Source organism: Aythya ferina, assembly GCF_964211825.1.
Source record: "Aythya ferina genome assembly, chromosome: Z".
NCBI lineage: Eukaryota > Metazoa > Chordata > Aves > Anseriformes > Anatidae > Aythya > Aythya ferina.
In genome coordinates, this window is record NC_140299.1 from 67,455,723 (window position 1) to 67,479,692 (window position 23,970).

Here is a 23,970-nt window from a genome sequence, read left to right on the forward strand (position 1 = left end):
CTTTGGCAGAGCTGGTGATATCAAGAAAGAAATTCCACTGTAACTTTAGCCCAAATGCATATCCTTAAAATTCAGACACTATTCGCTTTAAAGCCAAGGAGGGTGGAAGCAAAACAGTATTTTCATCATTGAAGAATACATTTTAATGTCGCAGGCACCTGAAACTGCATTGTTAAGTACATGAGAAACTAAATTCCAGCCTACATCCTGGTGAGGAAATGAAATTTAATTTCCTCTTAATATTCCTGAAATCTTTGGTAAGTTCTAGAACTTGGCCCTTCTTCTAAAGCACGGGAGTAACTCATATATATTTCTGACAGAAGAGGGAAGAAAGGACACCTTTTATTTTGCTAGTCAGCAGAGAACTTCACAGAAGCAATGGAAGTCTAGCAGAACAGAACAAAAACACAAACGAGCAGGTCTTGGTCTTTTCAGATTTTTCATTACTGTTTAAAAAAAAAAGTCGTAATATTACTACAAAAATATCTCTTCTCAGACAATTTGTTTCAAACAGCTTACTGATATGACATCCTCAGACGTCAAACGCTGAAATAAAAATTGAATTTCATATCAAATCTCCAAAACGACCAAAGACAGTGAGTATCTGATCTTGCTTTTACAAATGGTCTGGTTTCTCTGCAGTATATTACAAGTAGATTTAAAAAAATAAGTCTCATTCAATCATGCCAGTTTTGGTGACTATTTTTGCCTCCTAAAGTACAAAGGTAAGTAATTGCAGTCCTGTCAGTAATAATAAAGATATTTTTTTTTTTCTTCTAGAGTGCTAACATGGTAAATAAGCAATACAATAGGCTACATTTAGAATACTGTGTCCAATTCAGGGAATAGCCAGTGCAAGAAATACATTGTTACATGTAAGTTGGAGTCAATTCAGCAAATTATTATTACTATTACGTAATTCTAAGAATGAAGAAGATGAGCCATTTTTCTAATTTGTAAAGAAAAAAAAATGCTTCTTGAACACACAGTCCACTTACAAAAAGATGCAGCCCAATTGTAACAACAAACCATGGCAACTGCTGCATGACACAGAGAAAGAATTTCACTTAAAAGGTTAGGCGAATGCCTGCCATCAAAGCATTCCCTGGACAATCGCCCTTTATACAAGTTTTGAAAGAAGTCCACAACATGGAAGCAAGGTACAGATAAAGAAATAATTGAAAAGGTAGCACTACATGCAGACGGAAAAGGGTAGAGAAGGCAAACTTCAGGATTCTAACCCGTTATGGCACTGATGCTATAACTGTGTGGAACACCAGTATGCCTGCATAGGGCAGGGACAGTTGTTAATATACAGCCTTTGGTAGATACTGCCCTTATACTTCTTATGATGGATGCAGTGAAAAAGAATGAATACAACAGCTTCACACACACACACAAAAGCTCATAATTGAAACTGTAATGTTTGCAACTCTGAATATACAATTAGCATTAAAGACAGGCAGAAAAACAGGCATATCATTTCTTTTCTAAAACAAATTAATATACAGATGAAACCTCAGTATTCTACAATACATCAAAACATTAAGAAAATACCTCCTCAATCTTTACAGTCATAAAGAAACTATTTCTTTATTCTAGCTTTTGGTGCTTTATAGGATTGCTCTATTATCATTATGATCTCAAAAAGTATTAAATACACAGTTCAGATTAAAGCACCATGAATTATTGATGAACAGATGATTCAGTATTTCGTATTTGGTGTTTCACATTACAGAATATGTTCATCATAACATTTAACTTTCACATTTTTTAAAACAATTTGCATGCTGGAAAGCGAAAATTACTACTTATGCTCATGGTTGCTTTAAAAACATTAATCAGATGCAAAATACATTCAGCACTTTATCCAGCTCTAAAAATTCATCAGTTGACACTTAAAAAAAATTAAGCAAGAAATCTGAAAAGTACTCTTTATCCTGATATATTATCTCTCCTTCAAAGTATCCTATGTAAGGATTCCTGAAACAGAAATTATTTGTTGTTTGTTGCTGAATTATTTTACAGCCCTTGTCAGATTTTTCTTTTGTTAATATATATCACTTTTGAACCTATTTATTGTATTATTGGTAAATCCAATAAAATGGGACAATTTTATGGGACTTCCATAATTTAATTATAAATCATGAAAAATACATTGTTTTCTTTGTTTCAAACTTATTTCCTGCAAATTTTATCTGATATGCCATTGTTCTGTTTTTTGGTTTTTTTTTTTTGTTGTTTGTTTGTTTGTTTGTTTGTTTTTGCCAATGACAAGTTTTCATCTTCTTCAGGCCTTTCAACACTTTATTATTGTTAATGGTTTTTTGTTCTCTGCTTCCAGTGTCTTGAATATTTAACCTCTTCTCCAATGCAAAAAGTTCCATAGTTTTAATTATGCTTCCTAGGTTTCTCTGTAATTGTATTCCCACTTTTAGTATGCAATATACAGTTCTAAGATGCAGTATTTAAAACCATTTATAAACCATTTATAAACACAGTGATTAATGATTTTTTTTTCCTTGCTCCATTTTAAAGAGATGCTTTTCTAAATAACAGAATGCAATGTTTTTAGTTGTTAATCTGAAATGGAAGGAAATTATGGTTATAACAAGTAATACTATGCAAACAACGTAATCCACTTATTTCCCTTCTCTTAAATAAATTGTACAAATAAAAGAGTACTAGCAAAAATTTGCCCACATATAAGCAGTAGAAAGACCAACATTTTTAGTATTAACTAAAAAGGAAAAAAAGAATGGAAGCGACATCAGGTTAGACAGAACTGTACAACTACTGCTACTGTATTGTTGGTGGTAGCCTTGCATTACCTGCAGTTCAACAGGTATTGCAGTATTGTATTCTCTTACAGACTTGTGCTCAAGTTAAAAATCACTGTGCTGGTAAATGCCATTTTCAAAAACTTTTGAACTCAAGGTTCCACTGATCTTTTATTTTTGAGATGGATTACTCTTATTAAATTACCTACTTAGGTATAGAGGGTTCACATTTTCCTCACTGTTTAAAATTTTAGCCTTAACATTTAAAGGGATTCTCATGCATTTTCTTCTATTTTTACTAAATCAAATTAAATACTTCACTTTTAGCTTCCCTTTGACAATTATTTTTCACCAAGAAAATATAATCTCATCATTAGTAACTTCTGCAGCTTGTAACTTGCACAATACAAAGTGAAATATAGTTTCAGGAATTTAAAATGGTGGAGCACGTAAAATTTTCTAAATTTTCTTTGAGAGATGTTTTCCTGTAGAATGTAAAAGGCAACATTAAGGAATGTTGCTGAACGAAACATGCTACAGAGCTAAAGCTTAGACTACACAGCAGCTATTTTGCAGCTTAAGCTAAAGATCAAACTCCTTGCCACAAAAGTATTGCAAGATCTGGGTTCTTTAAGCTCAGAAGCTAATATATAAGCCACTCATTTTAGAAGTGTTTTTGAACTTTAGCCTGTCATTTTGGAAACAGCCAAGGTGTTCCAGGCAGGCTGGAAATCCTAATGACTTGTCATAAATATGTTATCAGTTCAAACACTTACTCAAGGTCATTTGCATTTCAGTGTCTGGTCAAGGTACAATTGTTTCTTCCATAAAGAATTTCCTGATTTTGAAATAAATTTAGTCAGTTGAAGAGGTTATTTCAGATATTTGTTACTATTTGAAAATGACTTCCAGTAATATTCATCTCATTTTCATGTCCTTTCCTGCTGATGCAAAAAGATGTTCACAAATGGGGAAGGCAGTTGCACAGGAAGTAATCACAGGCAGAAAAGGCAACTGAAGGAATAAATATGATCTCTATATATTCATTTCTCAGTAATTTAGGTATTACTTATACCAAGAGGTGGCAATGTCTTCTTAAATAAAAAGTACTATGATAGTAGGTTTTCTCAAAACCAAATTAGTAAATGAAGTACTTGATAGCTGGGAATATTCAAAGAAGGCTGTTTTTAAATTCTTGAAGAAAAACATAGTGTCTGAGATTTAGGAAAGATCTGCACAGCATTTAAGTTACATAAACATCGTATTTGAAAGGCAACTGCCAGACCTAACAGGAAAACTGCAACACTTCCAATTCTCAGTAATGTAACACCTACACATCAACAAAATAGAACAAATTATTTCTTTAAAATTTCTCCTACTCTGATAAGTAAAAGCAATATTGAGCTGTCTCCAACTTTACATGTGCAATAACACCACACAAAACTCCCAAATACATTTTTTTTTTCTTAGAAAGGTGGGTTCCCCCCTAGCTTTCAAGTTTTAAAAAATAATACCTTGCTAGAATCTGTCTAGATTTCACTGACAATACAAGTCAAATCACTGCAGTTTTTAATACCAAGTATCAGCTGAACCAAACATTTCACTTGGCAAGAAATAGTACAGGAGCTCATCACAGTACCTTGTCCACATGGAAAATTAAATCCAGTTCACAGACATTTTCAAAACATTTGTCTAATGTTTCCACAAATACCTGCAGAGAGGCAAAACAAAAACAAAGGTCAAGTTTTAACATAAACTCAATAGACCCATTATGTCTGAGGTTCAACAAAGACAAATACAGAAAATAAAAAATGGGCAGATTTTAAGACATTAAAAGCATACACAAAAATTAGGTGGTTATCATAATTATGTTAATAGAATGTTATTTGTAGAGGAAAAACTGTATGCACAAGTCATTTTATGTCGTAACTGCTAAAATCACAAACAGTTATGAAAATAGTTGAATCCTGAAGAAAGTGACACCACCTACACTACAATTTTCTCAGCTGTCATTTCAAGTTTTCATTCCCATTTCCTTAGAATGTAATTATTAAGCAAAAATCTACTGTTTTTTTTTCCATTATTGTTACGTTTATCGATTACTACGTTGCAGGCATCTCCCAGTTACCAGTCTACAATCAACTCTCCTACACAGAGACGCAGATCCAATGCAAGATGTCAGCATTATGGCTTCTGGGAACAGTTCAGGGAGCAACACAGCAACTATCACATGGTTCAGACATGCTGAATTCAGGAAGGACCAAGGTAAAAAGGTATCAGCCTTAGTGTCACACCCATTGATACTTTCAGGCATACCACCACCTAAACTCAGAAAGGTCCAGCAGTTTCTACCCAGGCTGAAAACCCCTCCTTGAATCTAGAATGTAGGTAGAAAAATCAACAAAATATTCAAAATAGAACAGGGCAGAAAAATCAAAGCAGCTGTTCAAGTCCAGCCACGGATGATTTCTGCCAGCTATGGGTTGTAGGTTACCCTGCTCTGGTACCTCCAAACAGAACCCTTGGCAGGCATGCTAGCCAGTTCCAGGCCTCTAAGATCATCCCAGCCCCCATTTAGGTTGCATAATAAAAAAAAATGACGACACTCGTACTCCTGTAGCCCCTGAGTGTCAATCACCATCTGTTTGTGGTATACTGGCAGACTCCGGTCTTACAGAGATATAAGCAGAATTTCCTTTACGCAAGGGGTAACTCTTGTTTGACTTCACATGAGATATGGCAAGATCTCCAAGTGAAACATATGCTTGGGTTTGAGAGCTTAGGATTTTCAAAGTTAGAAAGAACTTCTGTAAGCATTTACAGATCATGCATTAATGACTAGTAAAGAAACTGCAACCTATGGAAAGTTTAAATTCATTTTTCTATATTTCAGTGCTGTTCTGTCACAATATGCATTTAATACTATTTCTTAACTTGTCACTGCACATAAATTATTTTTCGCAATTCTAAACTCACACCCAAATGCAGGAATATGGAAGAAGTTAAGCACCTGTTTTTGATTCCCTGTCTTTTCAATGTGGCTTATTAATTCCACCTTAGTCTTCAAGAGAAACCAGATTTCAAAATGCCTAGGCCCAAAGAAATTGAAATTTCTGCTGACATCTTCTACTGACGAAAAAAAAAGGGAATAAAAGGCCTGCCTTTACATATACATATTTATGTCCATTTGATGTCAGTCATTTCCAGTTGCCTACTCTGCATAACAACTCACATTATTGCTATTTTCAATCCCTCAGTTTCAGAACCTGCTTACATATAAAAGAGTACCGTGTACTGCTGTTGCTAGTAACTTACTTTTAATTTCCATTTTCAAGTCCAACTACATCTAACTGATGTTCTATGCATTTAAAGCAAGGATTATTCTTACATTCTAAAATACCAGTGAATAATGTAAACCAGGAACACCGAGCATTTTCACAGGCAGACTCAAGACAATGAAGATCATTAACAAGTTAACTACCTAAATGAACACATTTATGTTAAATTTTATTGAAACTAAGCAAAGCAGATTTTTTTCTTCGAGTAGGTGTTAATTTGTTGTGATAATAAAAGTCTTCTATAAACAAGGGAGGCAAGCAAATAAAATATATATATATTAAGCAGAACAAACTACACAGCTCATAAGTATGTGCAGCAAAACAAATAACCACAGATGTTCTCTTACTTTCCTTGTACCTTAGAAGAATGTGGATACAAGGACAGTGCTGTTCGAGATCAGCTGCAGGAAGAAGATTGAAAATAGCGTGTAAACGTAACCTTTACCTAAAGGTTTTAGTTATAAGAGTTCACAGATTGAGACCATTTTTGAAAGAAAATATTCCTCATACACATCACAAAGTTCACACATAAATTTATATATCCTGACTTGGACATTCATCTAGTAGCTTGAGAAACAAATGTTCCACATTAAAAAAAGCTCAGAAGACCCCAAAGATATGTTTATTTAATAGCAGTATGTATGCCCACACATCAGAAACACAAAAGTTTTATTTTTCTTCCAGTAACCGGGGCTTCTCCCATAAAAGCCCCGTATCTACAGTAGTTGCTTTCACACCTCTACCCATTGCACAGTGACAACAGTACACAGTACAGGAACTCATAAATCTCTGCACACAACACAGGGATACACTAAACATTTGTTTTTCTATACAGAAATCAGCTTGAACTGAGTATTCTTTAGAGAGTATTTTCACCAACTAAAGACTTCTGATGAAAGCCCTAGAAGCTTCTTCAATTTTCCATTCATGATGAAATGTTCATTCAGAGTAATGCCAGCACTGACAAGGTATAGAACCCTCACAAACTATTGGTCTATAAAAGCACTGATCTACAAGGCAAACTATGTATTTTTTTTACATTAACATTTCTCATCTGTTTTAAGATGTCTTCAAAAAATTGACGGTTAGATAAAATTAGAGCCACTTTGCTTTCATTGCAATTTTAATTGAGAGTTGAATACACTGCACACAATAACAAGCAGTGCCAGAATTTATGTTCAGTAAATATCTCAGATACTGCATTCTTGCAGATCAAAATAAACAGAAGAGAATATACACCAATTGTTTCAGGTAATAAAAAAGGCGAAACAACACAAAAAAAAAAAATCAGATTTACATTGTGATGTTATTGGAAAAGCAAAGGGAAAAGAAACAAATGAATGAGTCAAATACAGAGCAGGAAATTAAGGATTTAAGAATGAATTCACAATGACTGTCTAGCTCCCCCTTGTGCTTCAATTTTGAAATTATAGCTTTTTACAATTCAAAGAAAAAAAAAAGCATGAGTACCTCCATGAAAGTAAACAAAAAAAAAACAAAAAAAAACCTCTTTTGTAGTAAGTACACTCCAATTAAGCCAGGTACATAACTCAAGAGTAAAGCATATGTATCATAGTATTAATTTGCTGCTTATATTTACAGAACAGAATCCAGGAGCCCCCCATAATCATGAATATGTCAAAACACAGACCACCACTTTTACCAAGAAAACCTTATTTCCTAAACAGGCAAATAATAAGACAAAGGAGAAAAATATAGTTTAATATTGGGAAGATAAGAAAGATGGCAGAAAAAGCAGAATACGTAATCAGTTAAATTCATCTGTCTGAGGCTAGATAAAGTCAAATACCAACAAAAAACAGTATGTACAGAAATGCAACAAAACCAGCAAGCATTACTCACGTCAAGAAGATCCCATTCCTACTTCTAAGCTAAACAGCAGTGGCAAACTTTAATACACAATTAATTCCATCTGCCCATAAAGGGTCCTCCTCTTCACTGCTTTTTCCTGTTCAAATGCTACTTGAGACTCCCAACTAACTTTGGAACACAACAGTCCCACAATATAGCCAGTCCTCTATAAACAAAGCTGGTTTCTTTTCTGCTTTGAGGGTGGTAGTAAGTCATCATTCATATATCACTGCAAGCATCTGAAGCCACCGCACTACCCACACTGGCACTGACATCCCATCCTTCTTTCAATAAAGTACTCTTACTCACAGCTTCTACAGAGAACACCAAGATTACAGCATAAGGGAAAGACTACTGAAGTCTTGCTATTAGTCAAAACAAAAGTGCATTGGCTTTCAAGCAGACCTGCCAATGAACTTAATGCATTACCATTAAGGGAATGAGGGATTTTATGTAAAAAAGTCCCCTGCGGCCTGCGGTGAGGACCATGGTGGAGCAGGCTGTCCCCCTGCAGCCCATGGAGTACCACGGTGGAGCAGGGTTCCATGCTGCAGCCCGTGGAGGAGACCATGATGGAGCAGGTGGCCCTGCACCGACGGAGGCTGCCGCCTGTGGAAGACCCCTGCCGGAGCAGATTCCAGGCCGGACCTGTAGCCCGTGGAGAGGAGACCACACAGGAGCAGGTGACCTGGCAGGAGCTGCTGCCCGTGGGGGACCCAGGTTGGAGCAGTTTTCTCCTGAGGGATGGACCCCGTGGTACAGACCCATATCTGGAGCAGCTCTGGAAGAGCTGCTGCCTGTGGGAAGCCCACGCCAGATCAGTTCATCAAGGACTGCATCCCGTGGGTGGGACCCCACAGCACAGGGGACGAGAGTGACCGAGAAGGAGCGGCAGAGAAGAAGAACTGTAGACTGACCATAACCCCCATTCCCCCGTTCCCCTGCACCGCTCGGGGGGAGGAGGTGGAAGAGTGTGGATGGGGGGGGCAAGGTGCTTTCGGTTTCTTTCCTTTGTTTCTCACTTCTCTAGCTTGTTAGTAATAAGCAATAAATCTTATTGTCTCCCTATGCTGAGTCTGTTTTGCCGGTCACAATAATTAGTGCGTGATCTCCTCATCTCAACCTTTGAGCCCTTTTCATCGTATTTTCTCCCCGTTCCTCTTTGAGGAGGGGGAGTGAGAGAGCGGCTATGGTGGAGCTTGGCTGCCCACTCGAGCGGAACCACCACATTAGCATAAAAGAATCTCTGGTCTGGATGATCTGTCTATCCTTAGAAACTGAGAAAACTGTGTCTCAAAAGGAACTGCACTACATCTCCCATATACATCTATATACATCTTACTGAACAACAGTATCATGCTTATATAGTTATATAAAGGTTATATAAGACTTTTCATGCAAGATTATGATCTCACAGATTTAGCTACTTATTGAGACAACATGCTTTGGGAATGTAGCAGTGGGCTATAATCCTCAAAAATGCTTACAGCTGACACAGACCATTAGGCCCTTAGGATAGTTAGGCTCCATCATAAATGTCACTAATTGTACACTCATGCCAGTCCACAGCTTGTTATATTTTTATGTACTTTTTTTCCATGGGCTATAACATTATGTTTAAAGACCAACAAGAAGAGTCTATCAGAGCTACAACTTACCACCTAACTTACACTGAATCCAAAAGACTGCACAACATGGTACAGATGCTGACCTATCATTCAATAATGATACATTAATAAATAAAATATTGCTAGTGTCCACGTTAAAGAAAAGAAAGACCAAAATTAATACCTCAAGCAAATTCCTACTGTTATGTTCAAACGTCTCTAATTTGTACTCAGTATAAATACTGGGGTAGATCTTGTGACTTTTAATACATACAGTGCATTCATTAAACCAGAGCCAAGAAGACTTACCCATGAAACAGCTCAGACCTAATGGTGACCTAAGCGGCCTTCACAGAAGTATCTCAACTATTACTATGTACAGCAAAAATGTTATGCTGAAAAGAACTGATGACCACTATGTGCAATCTAATCTACTATGGTGCTTTCAGTTTACAAAACAGAGTAAGTCTGAAGTGCTACACAAAGGTCTAGGTTCATTTCACCATTTTATATTCATGAAATAGTAAACTGGCCTCCTATATAACTACTTATTTAAACAATTCAATACATGTACAATTCATAACTACAGATGGTTTACTCTTAGCTCGTTGTCTCTGAACTAGAGTAAACGAAGACATATGCAAAAAGTTCAACATTTCTGAACACAAAAACTAAGCTTATTTACTAGAGTATGTGCATGTGTATGTGTACATACTGTCAATATGCACTGCACATGGGATTGAGATGAAATAATAAACATTCTGAGGGTGTTTTTGCAGGGTAAGATCCATTTAACTCTGATTGCTATTGGTAAAAGGATTAAACAGATCTTTCTGGCAGCCATACTGGAAATCAAAAGTGTTTAATTAATCTCCGTATATTTTCTACTATAATCAAATGGTTGAATTACACTGATCTAGAGAAATGGGAACACTAAGCAGCTGCAGGTACTGTGGTGAGACTGTATTTATAAACAAAATCATATGTTTCAGAAAAAAAAATAAACAAGTATTGCTATACATAGAAATAGCATTTTTATTATTTCTGCTTCCTTTAAGTAGTTACAATTGCATGTAAATAAACACTGGGGCTTAATGGAAAAGATGTGAAATACATAGATATGGAGATGGAAATCAAAGAACTTTTGGGACAAGAAGCAACGCAATTTTAAAGGAAAGGTTAAGCACTGCCTAATTCAGAGAATTTGATGGTCCTATATTTATATATGTAGTAGGAAGCTGCAGAACCTCAAAGTAAAATTAGTTTACACTATGTAACTGGAAATAATTGGACGTTACTGGTGTGTCATTTTTAATATACCATTACAAATAAAAAGCTAGTTGAATCTGGATAATGGCCTGGTAGAATGTAGCAAGTCAGACACTGATGTAGGTAAGTCTTTCCTATTCTTACCATCTGATTAAATAAGAAGTATTATAAATAACCACTTTATCTGCAAAATATCTCTAAGTCGCATGAAACATTAATATGCTTCTTTTCTCAGTTTGGAAGTATTTTAGAAGACTTAACTAAGCAACAAGCAACTAAGCAACTGTGTAGAACAAAATGCTAAAAGCACGCAAGGCGATTATACAACTTGCATTATTCAGGTATTGCAGAATGTTTGTATGAGCAAAAATGATACTAGAATCTAGAAAAACAGTTTCCTTCCTTGTTATCCACACACCCACCTGCGAAGATAATTTGGATTTACAGTCTGGAAGAGCACTTCACTCCTAAGAGCTGTTCTGAACACTTGTAGGTAACTATAAGAAGCTATTCAGTGCCAAGAAAGGTCTGCAGGGAACCACAAGGCTTTTAAGGCTCACAGGGCTCTCTGCAATGCAATAGTCAATACATACAGGCCCATGTCTCAGGACACCACTGATCACGTAATAAAATCAATTTTCTCGACACACAAGCTTTTAAGGGAATTAATATTCCTAACACAAGTATACAATACAAACATAGTTCAAGCACATTAATAAATTAGCACGGAATCAAGTTTTAAAATGCTTAACCATAAGTGAATCACTGAGCTGAGACCCAATTTTATGTAATGACCTAGATCACTTCAGGGTGTGAAACGATTTTTTGTTTCACACATCTGACTACACTAACAATCATCAGTGAAATTGCTCATGCGCAAATTTTAAGTTGAAAATCACTGGTGTAGTCAGAGTTCTCTGAACATACAAGTTTTTGTATTACCAGACATGATTTTTCTTGCTGAATTGATGAAGGCCTATTTAGCAATTTAAATCATACATGCTATGCTAGAAGCACTGTGGAAGACACTGTATTCAAGGAGTTAGTGATCTCATACAGGTCACATCTGCTCTACTGGGCTTTGTACTTTGGACTTGAGAAGCCCATATGTTATTAATGTAATCTGTAACTTGCAGCACCTTGGGGAAAGGTAAACTGTAGGTGGATCACGGAGTGGAATGTATTGATCAAGGACCAAAAGACCATTGAACATACAGGAGTTGGCAATCCACATAATGCTTCATGTAAGCAGCCTGTGCCATACTGCACGTACCCTGTAGCTTTCAGAACAGTGTTGTGCTGCACAAATATCTTGGCCACAGGATAAATGCTGCCAGCTAATCATAGCAGAGATGCTTGCCGGCAGCACCCGCTTGATAGCGGCAATTACACCACCTGCATGGTGTTGTCTTTATCTAAAATTGCAGCAAGAAATACTCATGAGAACATCCTTTAGGAACAGAGTTGTTTTCTTGTGAGGAAATTATATAATATCTGAAAATAGCTCCCGAAAAAGGGAGAACTTCTCTCTGTGGACACAATCTAGTCTGTACAATGTGCTATGAGAAAATCTACCTGCGCTCCATTTGATGCTGCATGAACACAAGATGCATTGCAACTGAATGAACATAGGATTTACTCAGCATCTGCATTCCTCTTCTTATTCTATTTTATTAAACAGTTACCTTATTAAGCTGCTTTGTTGTCAATGCTTTCCTACGGAGACCCAAAGAACCCTGTACCAGATCTCTGTCTCTGTCCTCATTTCCCCTCCCCATCCCTGTACAGAACTTCCAAGGCACATATGAATAAAAGCTCCCAAACCACATGGACCTTTTCATCTAAAGAGGTTCTGGATGCTTTAATCTGTTATGTTCGTCGTAAATACACACGCATACACATGTACAAGCAGCTTTGTGTGTCAAAGCTCTATCATCCAAAATCATCTTGGCAAATGGTTGGACTGCATCATTTTGACCTGCAGCCAAAACAAGGCCTTGCAAAGCTGCAATTAAAAATAACTGATGATTGCTCCAAATTAACTGTTCTCTTCTTTACAATCTACTTGGGAAATAAGTTTTTCAAAGAAAGTCCAGAAAACTGCAGGTGACCCAAAAATAATTCTCTACATTTTGAGAGTATTCATAGTTAGCTTCATTTCCAAGTATTACAGAAAAAAATAAATATTGAATTGAATTTCTAAGGTACTCAGAATCGTAATTCAACTTTAAAAACAAACAAAAACCAATGAGACAAACTTACTTGTATTAGGTCTAAAATGCCAAGCTCACTTTCTGAGGAATCCACACAGAACACAAAATACAAGGTAGCATAGTGTCGGTAAATAAGTTTGTTATCAGATCCACCTATTAATCTAAAATTGAAAGAAAACATAAAAGCTCAGTTAGCATCTCAGGATACGCTGGACAACTGCCCAGAGTTATTTCAGTTAACAGGAGCCCTGTTACTAATGACTGGCTGGAGCTTTCCCAAATCTATGACACAACTTTTATTTTGTGATATAATTATAATGGAAGAAAGGAGAAAAAAAAAAAAAAAAACACACCAGGACAGCACAAGTTACATTTAACACACAAGCACAGTTTGTGTTATCTATATGGACATTAATAATTTCAGCAAGAAGAGAAAATATTTAAACTGGTATTTCTCGTCTGCTATAGCCTCTCAGAATAAGATACACAAATCAAGGAAAGAGATGTTCAGCAGATCATTAACGTTCACTTTGGGCACGAGGATGTCTGCTCAGATAAAATTAGCCTGGACCTACATGGCTATACATCTCACAGTTCTCCTTTACCTCTATACCAGAACTGAACTACCTAAATTCTTCCAAATATTTCAGTACGCTAAGCTAGTATCTATAAAATCTGAGGCCTTTGGCCAAATTGCAAACTATAAAGTGATACCTGCCCTGAAAAAAAGTATATAGATTGAAATGGCAACTGCAGAATTGAGCAGTAAGAGGAAAGCCAGACTTGTGTTCTCTGTGTCTAGCTTCTTTCTGTTGTACCCTGTATTTTTTTTAAGGCTCCTAATGAGTTCTTGAGCTTAGAGATTTCAAGCCAACATATTTTCAGCTTGTAACCATCTTCAAGAACCTAACCCTAAGATCAAAAGTTGAGTAGTTAATAGAGAAGCATTTTATTTTAAATATATAAATGTATATACATGTATATAAGGGATCACCTTGACTAAGAAAAAGACATCGTAACTGACATGGTACAGCTAGATATTTAGGTGTGACTCTGCACACAGAAAGTTAAGGCATTAACATACTAGCTTTCATCAATCAGAAAATTTCCATTATTAAAATGTTTAGCAGACTATGACAATCTCTATGTTTATACTGGAGATTATGAGCTTACTCTATCGACTATGACCCTTTTCCTTCATAGCTATTCAATCTTAATAACTAGTATCTAAAAACAAAACACTTTTCCTCGTCAGAATTTCTTCAATTAAATCCAGAGTACATAAAAAAAAAAAAGACTTGATTCAAGAAATAGTATTTTGTATGTATCTTCTGGAGATGTAGGACCCAAGTCTTGCTTTTTTCCTACTCTAACTATGCTAATAAAAAGTCTTAGTTACAACTGCAGTTAACGCTTTTTTTAAATACTTTTTTTTCTTACTTCATAGAGCAAGTCTGAACCCTGACAGAAAGGCTGGGGACTCCTACTCTCGGAGGCTGTCTCAAATTTTAAGAGCTTAAGCCTAAACAACAGCTATGAAATATCTTAATTTTCTCAGTGGGTATGGAAATAGCCAGTGCATCTGCAAATGAGACCATAAATTTTTAGCTGGATTATAGAGAAACTGGTTAGGTATCATCTGCCTGTTTCTTCCCCATCTTGTGCCTGAATACCTTTTAAGATTAGATATAGCACTGTGTCAATTACAGTACTAGAAAAAAATGTGGTTTAGTGCCTAAGTAATTTTGATACATACACACACATGTATAAGTGTTTATTCCAGTGAGTAAGGGAGAGCATACCTGGGATCAAGATGATATCATTACTGGTGCACTAAATTGGTCAAGTGACATGGCATTTACATTAGAACTGTAAAAACAAGTGTGCTACTATCAGCAGAAATATTTGCAAGTACAGAATGCTTATTTTAAACCTGATACTTACAAGCCTCCTTCCAGGAAATTACAGACATTTTCATCACGTTTGGATACTAAATGGAAAGTTTCTCTGATAATTTGTTGCTGCGTATCTTCACTCTACAAAAGAAAACATATTTTGCTATCAAGCTAAAATGAATTAACTAACAATGCATAGCACCCACAGCAAGTAAACAGAACACAAAGCATATGAGTATCCTTAAACTATCAGCCTTTCGTGCCTTAAATCTGCCAAAACCAATATGCAGTTTGTTACTTATGTCATTTTAACACCTGCGGTTAAAAAAAAAGAAAGATTTTTACAAGCTAAGTTGCAGAAGAACATGTTACTGTGAAGTGTGAAAAATGTGACAGCTTTTAAGAAAATTCTACAAATACCATGATTTAAAACTAGCTTATTCAATAAACAGGAAGTACTGTGAAATATTCAGGAAGAGCTACATCTCCACTGTAGCCTGAACAGCTAGACATCCTTTGAAACTGTTTTCTGCCTGCAAATGCATGAATGTAGTCTCAAAGCTCTAACAGGGGGGTGGTGCAGCTATGTAAAAAAATCCCACAAAACATAACTCTTTCAGAAGTATGCTCATGTAGCCATTGCATTTGAGCCATGTATAAGCTCTAAACTATAGATAAGATTTATATATATATAGATAGATATATTATTATATTTTATATAAATATAGATTTATAGCTAAGCTATAAACTTTCCTTCTGAGTCTTTTATTGATAAGAAACATTGCTTCTAACTTTGAGTTCACCGCATTCTTCTTGAGTTCCCACTGTGACTGTCCATCATTTCTGCACATTTTCTTCTGTAACAGCAGACTCATTCCTTGCAAATCTATACATGCTTCAGCAGCCAAAAAATTTACAAGTAACTCTTCTAATTTTGCATTTGTTTTTTAAGCACTGAACCCTGAAGACAGCAAGCAGAGGTAGCCCCAATCCCTGAACAATGATGGAAGCCAGCATTTTACACCACTGTATGAACAAATACTGGTGCACGCATATTAAAAGTGACTTCAACTAGCAATTGGTGCAGTCCCCTCCACGACTGCTAAGCAAACAAAGCCTGGCATCAGTGCAGTTTGCATTCATCACCTTAAATTTGTGTGTTACTTTACAAATAACCTCTACAATCAAGAGACATTAACAAAAAGCTCCAACAGACATAAATTACTCCATGAAACACAGAACAAGCCAAGTGCAGGTTCCTCTGCTTGTGTAGTCTGTGTTTCTTACATTGTGCCTGCCTTCCTCCACTGTAGTAATCTCAGCTTCTTTCCCTGTGTGTATCAGGAAAGAGAGGATGTGTCTTTTTCCCCTCGAGAAACTGAGATAAGTACTTTGACTACTTAAAACAGCTTTCATTTTCAGAATCTGCCCTTATTCTCAAAGTTGTTCTGAAGCTTATTTTCAACTTCTAATTTATGGCCACAAGTCTACAATATGAAACGTAAAGCTACACAGAAAGGGATGATCAAGACAAGGTTGCAAACAACAGGCAACTAAAAATAATAATAGATAATGACATCATTTCATGTTTTCATTTGCTATTTTCATTTTAAAGACTACACAGTGTTGTTTATGTAGGCATATTATCCTACTTTATACATTAAGGATCTGTTCCTTCTGACAGGAGCCGAGTGGAATTCCTAAGAGAAATCTGTTATCCTCTTGTCATTCACTCCTCCTTCCCCTGTTTCTCCTTTTCCTACCCAGAAATTTGCAAATGCACAACCATATCAGAAGATAGAAAAAGATATTTATGTTTGAATTGAAATGAGAATGGAATTAAGTGCTTCACATTAATGATGGAGATGCATACCTTTCCAAAGTATTTCATCTACCTATTTAATTGTTATATCCCCACTGAGAGGGAGGAATAAGGGAGACATCTTTCAGAAGTTACTGAAGCTCTGTAATGAAAGTTATCCATAAAGAAACACAGAAATACACAAGGGGAATGTTTATCAATATAGGTAGGTGATAATACTCCACTTGAATTGTTAAATTAGTAACAGTGAAAGAAAGACAACAGCTTGGTAACACAGAATTGATGAGAGAGATGAAAAAGGGATTAACCAACATATATTAGAGTTTTTCGGTATCAACTTTCTGAGGAGAAAGGCTCAAATTCAGTTGCCCACAGCAATAACCTGTATCAGTTACACTCCATTAATTAAAAGCCTTGCAGTGCAAACCGAGGCCTCAGAGTCATCATTTTTGCTTTGAGGTGTGTGTAGCAAGATACATCCCTTCCAGTAAAGCTAAATATGACTTCCGTAGTGGCCAGAATTTTAAGTAACTGGCCACAGATACGAATAAATAATAGCACTTCTTTGTAAGAATAATTAGTTTACATAATTTTGGGGAGTATCAGCTGTTTACTTGGATTTTATTGTCCAAGGTCAGCCCAAGCAGAGCTTAGCCTGTTTGCTAGGAAAAGCTGTATGCATGATTAAAGCATTAGCTTAAAATCTCTTATCCTTGAATTAAGCGTGGCCACACTGTTTCTTGGACCCCTCGGGCTGCACTTTCCGTTCAGACCAAGCCCTCACGCCGCATTTTCAGAGCTGCTTCAGCCTCCCGTGTAAAAGAAGGGGGGGGGGGGGGGGAGAAATGTATTTTCCTATTATTTTGAAAGCTTTCAAAGGGAAAAGGGCAGCGCTGACTTAACTCCGCGGGCCGCGGAACGCCCTCCTCGCTCCAGCGGACAGACAGACAGACAGACACGTAGCGCCACATCCGAGAGGAGGCCAAAAAAACACGCGCTGCGAGCCAGCTCCCAGAAACAAATGAATTAATTAACGAAATTAATTAACGCGAGAAATGTAAATTAGTAAGTAAATAAATAAGTAAATAGATAGATAGACAGCCCGGGAACGCAGCCTGCCAGTGAACCAGGGCTTCTCCCTCCACCCGGAGAACCACGGAGACGTTCGGCGCTGAATGAGAACACGCCAATAAACGAGGAAGTCGTTGGGAAAACGCCTTTTGCTGCGGGGACCTGGCGACGCGGGGGCGGTTGGAGGACACCCCCCACACACACACCCACACCCACACCCACACCCCCCAACGGCTCTAACCCCCGTTTCCACCCCACCCGCCCCCTCCCCGGGATGGTGCCGGCGCCCGTCCCGTACGTATCGCTGGTAGAACTTGGAGAGGCGCGGCTTGCCGTGGTTGTTGAAGATGAGGATGGCCTTGATCATGGTGCGGCCGCCCCCGCCGGCCGGGCCCGCGCCGAGCCGCAGCCGTTAACGGACCCAACCGCCGCCGCCGCCCCGCCCCCCAGCGCCTGACGGGACCGGAGGGGAAGGCGGGAGGAGGGGGTGGGAAGGACGGCGTCCCGCGAGGGACAAAACGCCTCGCGGCGCCGCGCTGCGCGGACGGGGCGTGGCTTCCGCCCGGCCCGCAGCAGCATGGCGGAGGACGGGGAGCAGGCGGCGGTGTCGCCGCAGGGGGAAGCCGGGGAGGAGGCTGCGGAAAGCGGGGTGGCGGCGGCGGCGGCGGGCGCTGCTGAGCCGGTGCCTCCCGCGGCCGGCTCGCCGGGCACCGAGGAACCCGCCGGCGACGCCAAGAAGAAAAGTAACGCGGCGGTTGGGCCGCTGTGGGGACGGGTATGGGGGGGGGGGGGAGGGGGTGATGGGCAGGCGAGAGGGCCAATCAGCGGAGAGAGCTGGCGGCGGTAGCCAATGAGGGCGCGGTGGAGGCGGGACGCCGCGGTCGGTTGCTAACGGTGCCCCCCCCCTGCAGTTGACGTGCTGCTGAAGGCCGTGGGCGACACCCCCATCATGAGGACCAAGAAGTGGGCCGTGGAGCGCACCCGCACCATCCAGGGGCTCGTCGACTTCATCAAGAAGTTCCTCAAGCTGATGGCCTCCGAGCAGCTGGTACCTGAGGGGGGCTCGGCGGGGAGCCAGGCGGGTGTTGCTCGCAGGTGATAGGTGATAGGAGCAGAGGGGGTGGCCTCGAGCTGTGCCAGGGGAGGTTCAGGTTGGCAATGAGGAGACAGTTCTGCTCAGAAAGAGCTGTCAGGCACTGGGACGGGCTGCCCAGGGAGGTGGTGGGGTCACCATCCCTGGGGGTGCTCAAGGAAAGGTTGGACGTGGTGCTTGGGGACATGGTTTAGTGGGTGACACTGGTAGCAGGGCGATGCTCGGACCAGGTGGTCTTGAAATTCTCTTCCACCCCTAGTGACTCTATGATTCTACAGCCCAGCCTGCACTTCACACAGCTCTGTACATTCCGTGCAAAATTGCTCTTCATTGGGAGATTCATACGTGCAGCATAGGTCTAAAAACCAGCTGTATGGAAGGAGCGTTTAGGAAAAACGCTGAAGTGTTTGGGATTGACTTTCTGATTGCTGGTGGCTTGTCTCCTTCACAAGTTCTCTTCCAGACAGTTTAAAGGTGCTGTCAGAAGACTGATTCCTTTTTCAAAACGGTTAGTGTGGGAATGTGCGTAGCTGGGCAGCACAGTGCCAGTGCTGTTCCTTAATCCCCTTGAAGCCTAAAAGCCCTTCTGATAATGTAGGAGTTGGAACTGGTACAGAAATATTTTGAAATTACCACTTTTATTTCAACACCCATACACTTTTTAATATGAGCTTTCTTTTTAGATATAAAATAAAAGCTAGACTCATTACAATGCTGAAACGTGCAACTGAAGTATCAGATAAGGTAACTAACAATGTCTCAAAAAAGAGTAATAGTTAGTTTTTACCGCTGGTGAATATTATCAACAGTTTAATTCATTAACTCATTGTCTTAACAAGAAAATAAAGAGGCACAGACTGTTCCAGCATGGAAATTAAAGCTAAACTTCAGGAACAAAACCCTAGGAACTGTATAGGCTTTTTTTTGGAAACTGCATGATATCTATATTGCCATCTTACGCTGCAGATCCCAAGGCCCTCTGACACTACAGACTAGCTACTCTGTGTATTTCTGTTTAAAGCAGGAAGTGAGAATGGTGACCAAGATAAAAATAAAATCTGTTTGTGTTTATGAGTGTTGTTCTAATTGAGAAAATTTAGGTTAGTGGGAGTGGTTTGGATACTCAAAATCAGATGAAGAACTAAACCAGTGAGTTTATCTCCTGCTGCAGTATGGGAGAGCAGTGGATCATCCTATAGGAGAATGCATTCAGCACCTTGCTGGGGCTCATTTGGAAGTCATGCTGCCCCTCTACCCTGCAGTGAAGGTGCTAACTTGTTCTAGTTTGGTGCAGTCTGTAAAGATTATTAAATACATCATGAACATAGGACAGATTTACATATCCCAGGCTGAAGAACATTTCTTCTGGGTACCTTACTTATGAAGTCTCCATCTTCTGTTTTCTTTTCTTGCAGTTCATATATGTGAACCAGTCTTTTGCTCCATCTCCAGACCAGGAAGTTGGGACCCTCTATGAGGTGACTTTCAATTTTAAATATCCTTTCCAAATGTGCTTAGCAGAGGCTGTGGTATGATTCTGGCACATTAAATCTGTTACTGCTCCTAGCTGCGCTGGTGGTATCTTCAATTTGGTGTAATAGAGTTGCAAATCACAGATCTGTATTGATAAGGTTTGAAGAGACATGACTTCATACAGCCTCTGGAAGAGCAGTACTTCACATGTGTATGTCATGCCTCCAGTTGTGATGGAGACCTTTGTTATGAACAACAGTATTTCACGATACATTCATCTGGCTTGTTTTTGTTTTGCTTTGTGTATATGCTAGTCTGTGAATAACCTAACAGCTCTTGGTTTTATTTTATTGCAGTGTTTTGGAAGTGATGGCAAGCTGGTGCTGCATTATTGCAAAACCCAGGCATGGGGGTGAAAGACAAGCAACACAGTTGCATAGGTGTGATCTTCAAAAATGGAAGAGGAACTCACTTTCTTAAACTCACCTGTAAATGCACGGAAAAAAAGAGGGTTTGGATTTCTGCTTGTGACTGTATACTTACAAAAACGGCAGCAGTTGAATAGCATGAAAGAAGAGCTACCGAGGTTATCCAGTTGTGTAGCTTTCTTCCAATGTACACTTTGGGTACAGAAAAAAAATCTGCATATCTGTAGAACAGAGCCAGCTCTCCTGCTTCTGAGTTCCCAATTGCTGTACAGGAAGGGAAGCTCTTTCAAAGTTGTCTTCGGGACTGGGCAGCACTGTTGCTGTATATGGTGTATGGAAGATGAGGTTTCCTTTTAATTAAAAAGGGATGTGAATTGCACCTACAGCCTGGTATTCAGTTTGCTTCTCAAGTGTTGTTCATACGTTGTGTGCATTCTGTATGTTATGGACTCTACACCTTGAACATATGTTATCTCACTTCAAGAATGTATTTAGATTTTTTTCTCATAGTCAATATGCAGGTATTGGTAAATAACCTTGCTCTATGCCTTTTCATGTTGGCAGTCTAAGTACCTTATTTATATGGCACAGCGTAATGATAGCATATGCCTCAGAAATATGTCCTCCTGCCAAATTGCATAGAACTTTGTACAAGGCTGAACACTTCAGCAGTTGCCAGGATATTTCATTTCTGGCATTGTTTAATGAGTAGCAAAACTTGTTGCGTCTTTCTGTTAATGAAGTAATAGACATGAGGTGCTAAAAAACTACTTTATATTTAGTCCTTTTGGCTGCTGCTCTTTCTGCTTCACCAGTTGCATGTTCCATCAACCAAATAGAGTTCACTTTATGTCCTTGTGCTAAGCCATAATGTAATGAGGATTCTTTATTTTTTTCACCCTAGAGGGGACTTGGTACTTTGACTAGGGTGCCAACCTCTCCTTTTATTTATTGGAGGGTTTGGGAGGTGTGGTGGTTATTGTGGGTTTGTTTTTTTTTTTCTTTTACGTTTGCTGTTTTTGTTTCAGGTTATTTCTGTGAATTTATTTTAAATTGGTTGTGCTATCTTCTATGTTTGTTTTATCTGTACTAAATTAAATGTTAGCTGTCTGCTTGCTGTAAGACTGTTCTTACGCTCGCAGTTTTGGTCCCTGATGCAATCCACTTCTTCAGCACATGTGGGCAAAGCAGCCTCTGCAGGTTCAAAGCAGCAGGCCTGTCCAATAGCTTGAGCGATTTGTTGCTGTCTCATGTAACCTGTGTGTCCAGTATGAGCAGTTCTTATGTGGTCTCTTGCAACCAACATGCCAAATTGTTTCTACCCTTTGAGGAATTCTGGAGAACTAATGCTTGGTTTAATGTAGAGGTGGGTGCTGCTGCTATTTCCATATTTCCATGCACCCAAGAATGTGGCACGTGCACCAGATGTGTAATACTTCCTATGAGAATAGTGACTTTTTTGGTGGAAAACCTACATAAGAATCCATTGGATTCAGCTAACAATGCAGAATTTTTGTAGTTTTTCTCGTTCATAACCCTGATCTCATGAATCTTTGTTGATTTAACAGAACTAGTGCAGAGGTGAGCACTCTGGTTCCATTCTGAAGAAACTGCCTGCTTAGTTACTGTAAAGCCAGTATAACCTTGTACAGCCACCAGAGGGTACACGAGGACAAAGATATTTGCTTTTTTTTTTTTTTCTGGATTTTTTTCCAATCTTTTTCATAATATGTCCACTTGCCTACCTCAAAATGTGTAGCAGTTTGTTCTCCTGTGTGGCACTATGTTTGCCTAAGATAAGGCAATAGTCTGGCAGGTCCATTGGTGCCTTTTACCTTATTTGATCTTAACATATGAAACTATTCGATGCAGTGCAAATGTGCTCTTTAGGACTGATGCAAGAACTTTGTTTTGTGTGTGTTTAGTTTTTTTCCTTTTTTTTTTTTTCTTTAATAAAATAAAAATCCATCGGGATCTGGAAGTGAAGGAGGACTGTAGGTCACTGTATCTTGCCAGCTAATGTTAGAGGGTTGTCCATTATGTTGAATCTATAGATAAATTTTGTGTTTGAGTTTAAAAAAAAAAAAAATGTTTGCCTCAATTCCTTCAGAGATAACAGTCCAGTAAAGTAAAACCAACAGAAGTAGTTTGTGTTGCTTGTATTCACCACATTCATTTCTGAATTTGGACAACTTAACCATACAGGTTTGAGTTATGCATCTATTTAAGATTCAGCATGTTCCTTGCACCACACGCATTACTTGTTCCAATACTGCTCTTTCTAATGCAATTTCTAATGTTAGTTACTAGGTATTTAGTCACTTCATTAATTTAAGAGACTTCCTCAGAGACTTTAATTCCAGTTTATTTTGGTTTTTGTCAGATTCTGACACTCAGAAATCATTAAGCCCCCTTTCTTGTAACAATTGAAGGAGTTGAAGGAGACATTGAATCTATGTCAAAATAGTACACTACTTGCAGAATTCATTTTATCATTCTACAATAAGCCATAAGGCATAATGTTACCCTAAAAAAAAAACACAACACCCTTGATGTGGGTTTTGGGTGTATCCAGCAGAAACAAATATATGTGTGCATGCATACACTCCTGATGGACAAAGCAAGGACTGCCTAACGTGTCTAGTGAACAGCCAAAAACAGAATCACAAAAGAAAGCTAAAAGGAGCTTTCTCTTCCTACCTACAGGCAGGGCTAATAGTATTTAATTGTTCTTGGTATGTGTTTGATTAGAAAAACATCAGTAATAATGAATACTCACAAAGTCTGTGGGTACTGTCTTCTAATTAATACTACTATATTACTTTGGAGGTTTTTTTTCCTACTGCCCTGCTGCTGCCAATATATATGTATGACTTGCAGCATCAGTATTGTGTTGTTGTTTGCTGCTTTGTTTTGTTTTTGATGCAGTGTTTTTCCTGATACACAATCACTTCTGTTTCTCATGAACTTCTGTTTCCATGACCTTCGTACCTTTCTTGAGGTACCGTAGCCCAAGTAGGTAATAGAACCCTAGCTGAAGTGGCAGCTGGACAAGATCTGTTTTTGTAATTAGTCCTGATACTGTGTGGAGTGAAAGGAAGATGCTGAA

The 23,970-nt window shown here is 38.6% G+C and overlaps 2 protein-coding genes across 4 annotated transcripts in view; one reads left to right on the plus strand and one right to left on the minus strand.

The window, feature by feature from the left end:
* AP3S1 (adaptor related protein complex 3 subunit sigma 1) overlaps positions 1–18,332 on the minus strand; it is a 33,828-nt gene extending 15,496 nt beyond the window's left edge. The window contains exons 1-4 of one of the 2 annotated variants that reach the window (XM_084504968.1): positions 18,166–18,324; positions 15,024–15,115; positions 13,129–13,240; positions 4,420–4,491 (exon numbers count right to left, since the gene is read on the minus strand). In XM_084504968.1, coding sequence (XP_084361094.1) covers positions 4,420–4,491; positions 13,129–13,240; positions 15,024–15,115; positions 18,166–18,234 — 345 coding nt within the window. In that variant the 5' untranslated portion in view covers positions 18,235–18,324. Of the gene's footprint in view, positions 1–4,419; positions 4,492–13,128; positions 13,241–15,023; positions 15,116–18,165 lie in introns of both variants that reach the window. The other variant, XM_084504969.1, reaches the window with a different exon arrangement.
* A 36-nt stretch (positions 18,333–18,368) lies between these two features.
* Positions 18,369–21,246, plus strand: ATG12 (autophagy related 12). Of its 2 annotated transcripts, XM_084504970.1 has the most exons (5): positions 18,422–18,610; positions 18,779–18,962; positions 19,644–19,704; positions 20,376–20,438; positions 20,790–21,246. In XM_084504970.1, exons 1-5 carry the CDS (start codon positions 18,445–18,447, stop codon positions 20,847–20,849), a joined length of 534 nt encoding a protein of 177 aa, XP_084361096.1. In that variant the 5' UTR covers positions 18,422–18,444; the 3' UTR covers positions 20,850–21,246. The 2 variants fall into 2 exon arrangements, with proteins under 2 accessions (XP_084361097.1, XP_084361096.1); XM_084504971.1 differs by lacking the exon at positions 19,644–19,704 and having other exon boundaries at positions 18,369–18,610; positions 18,779–18,915.
* The last annotated feature ends 2,724 nt before the right edge of the window (positions 21,247–23,970 follow it).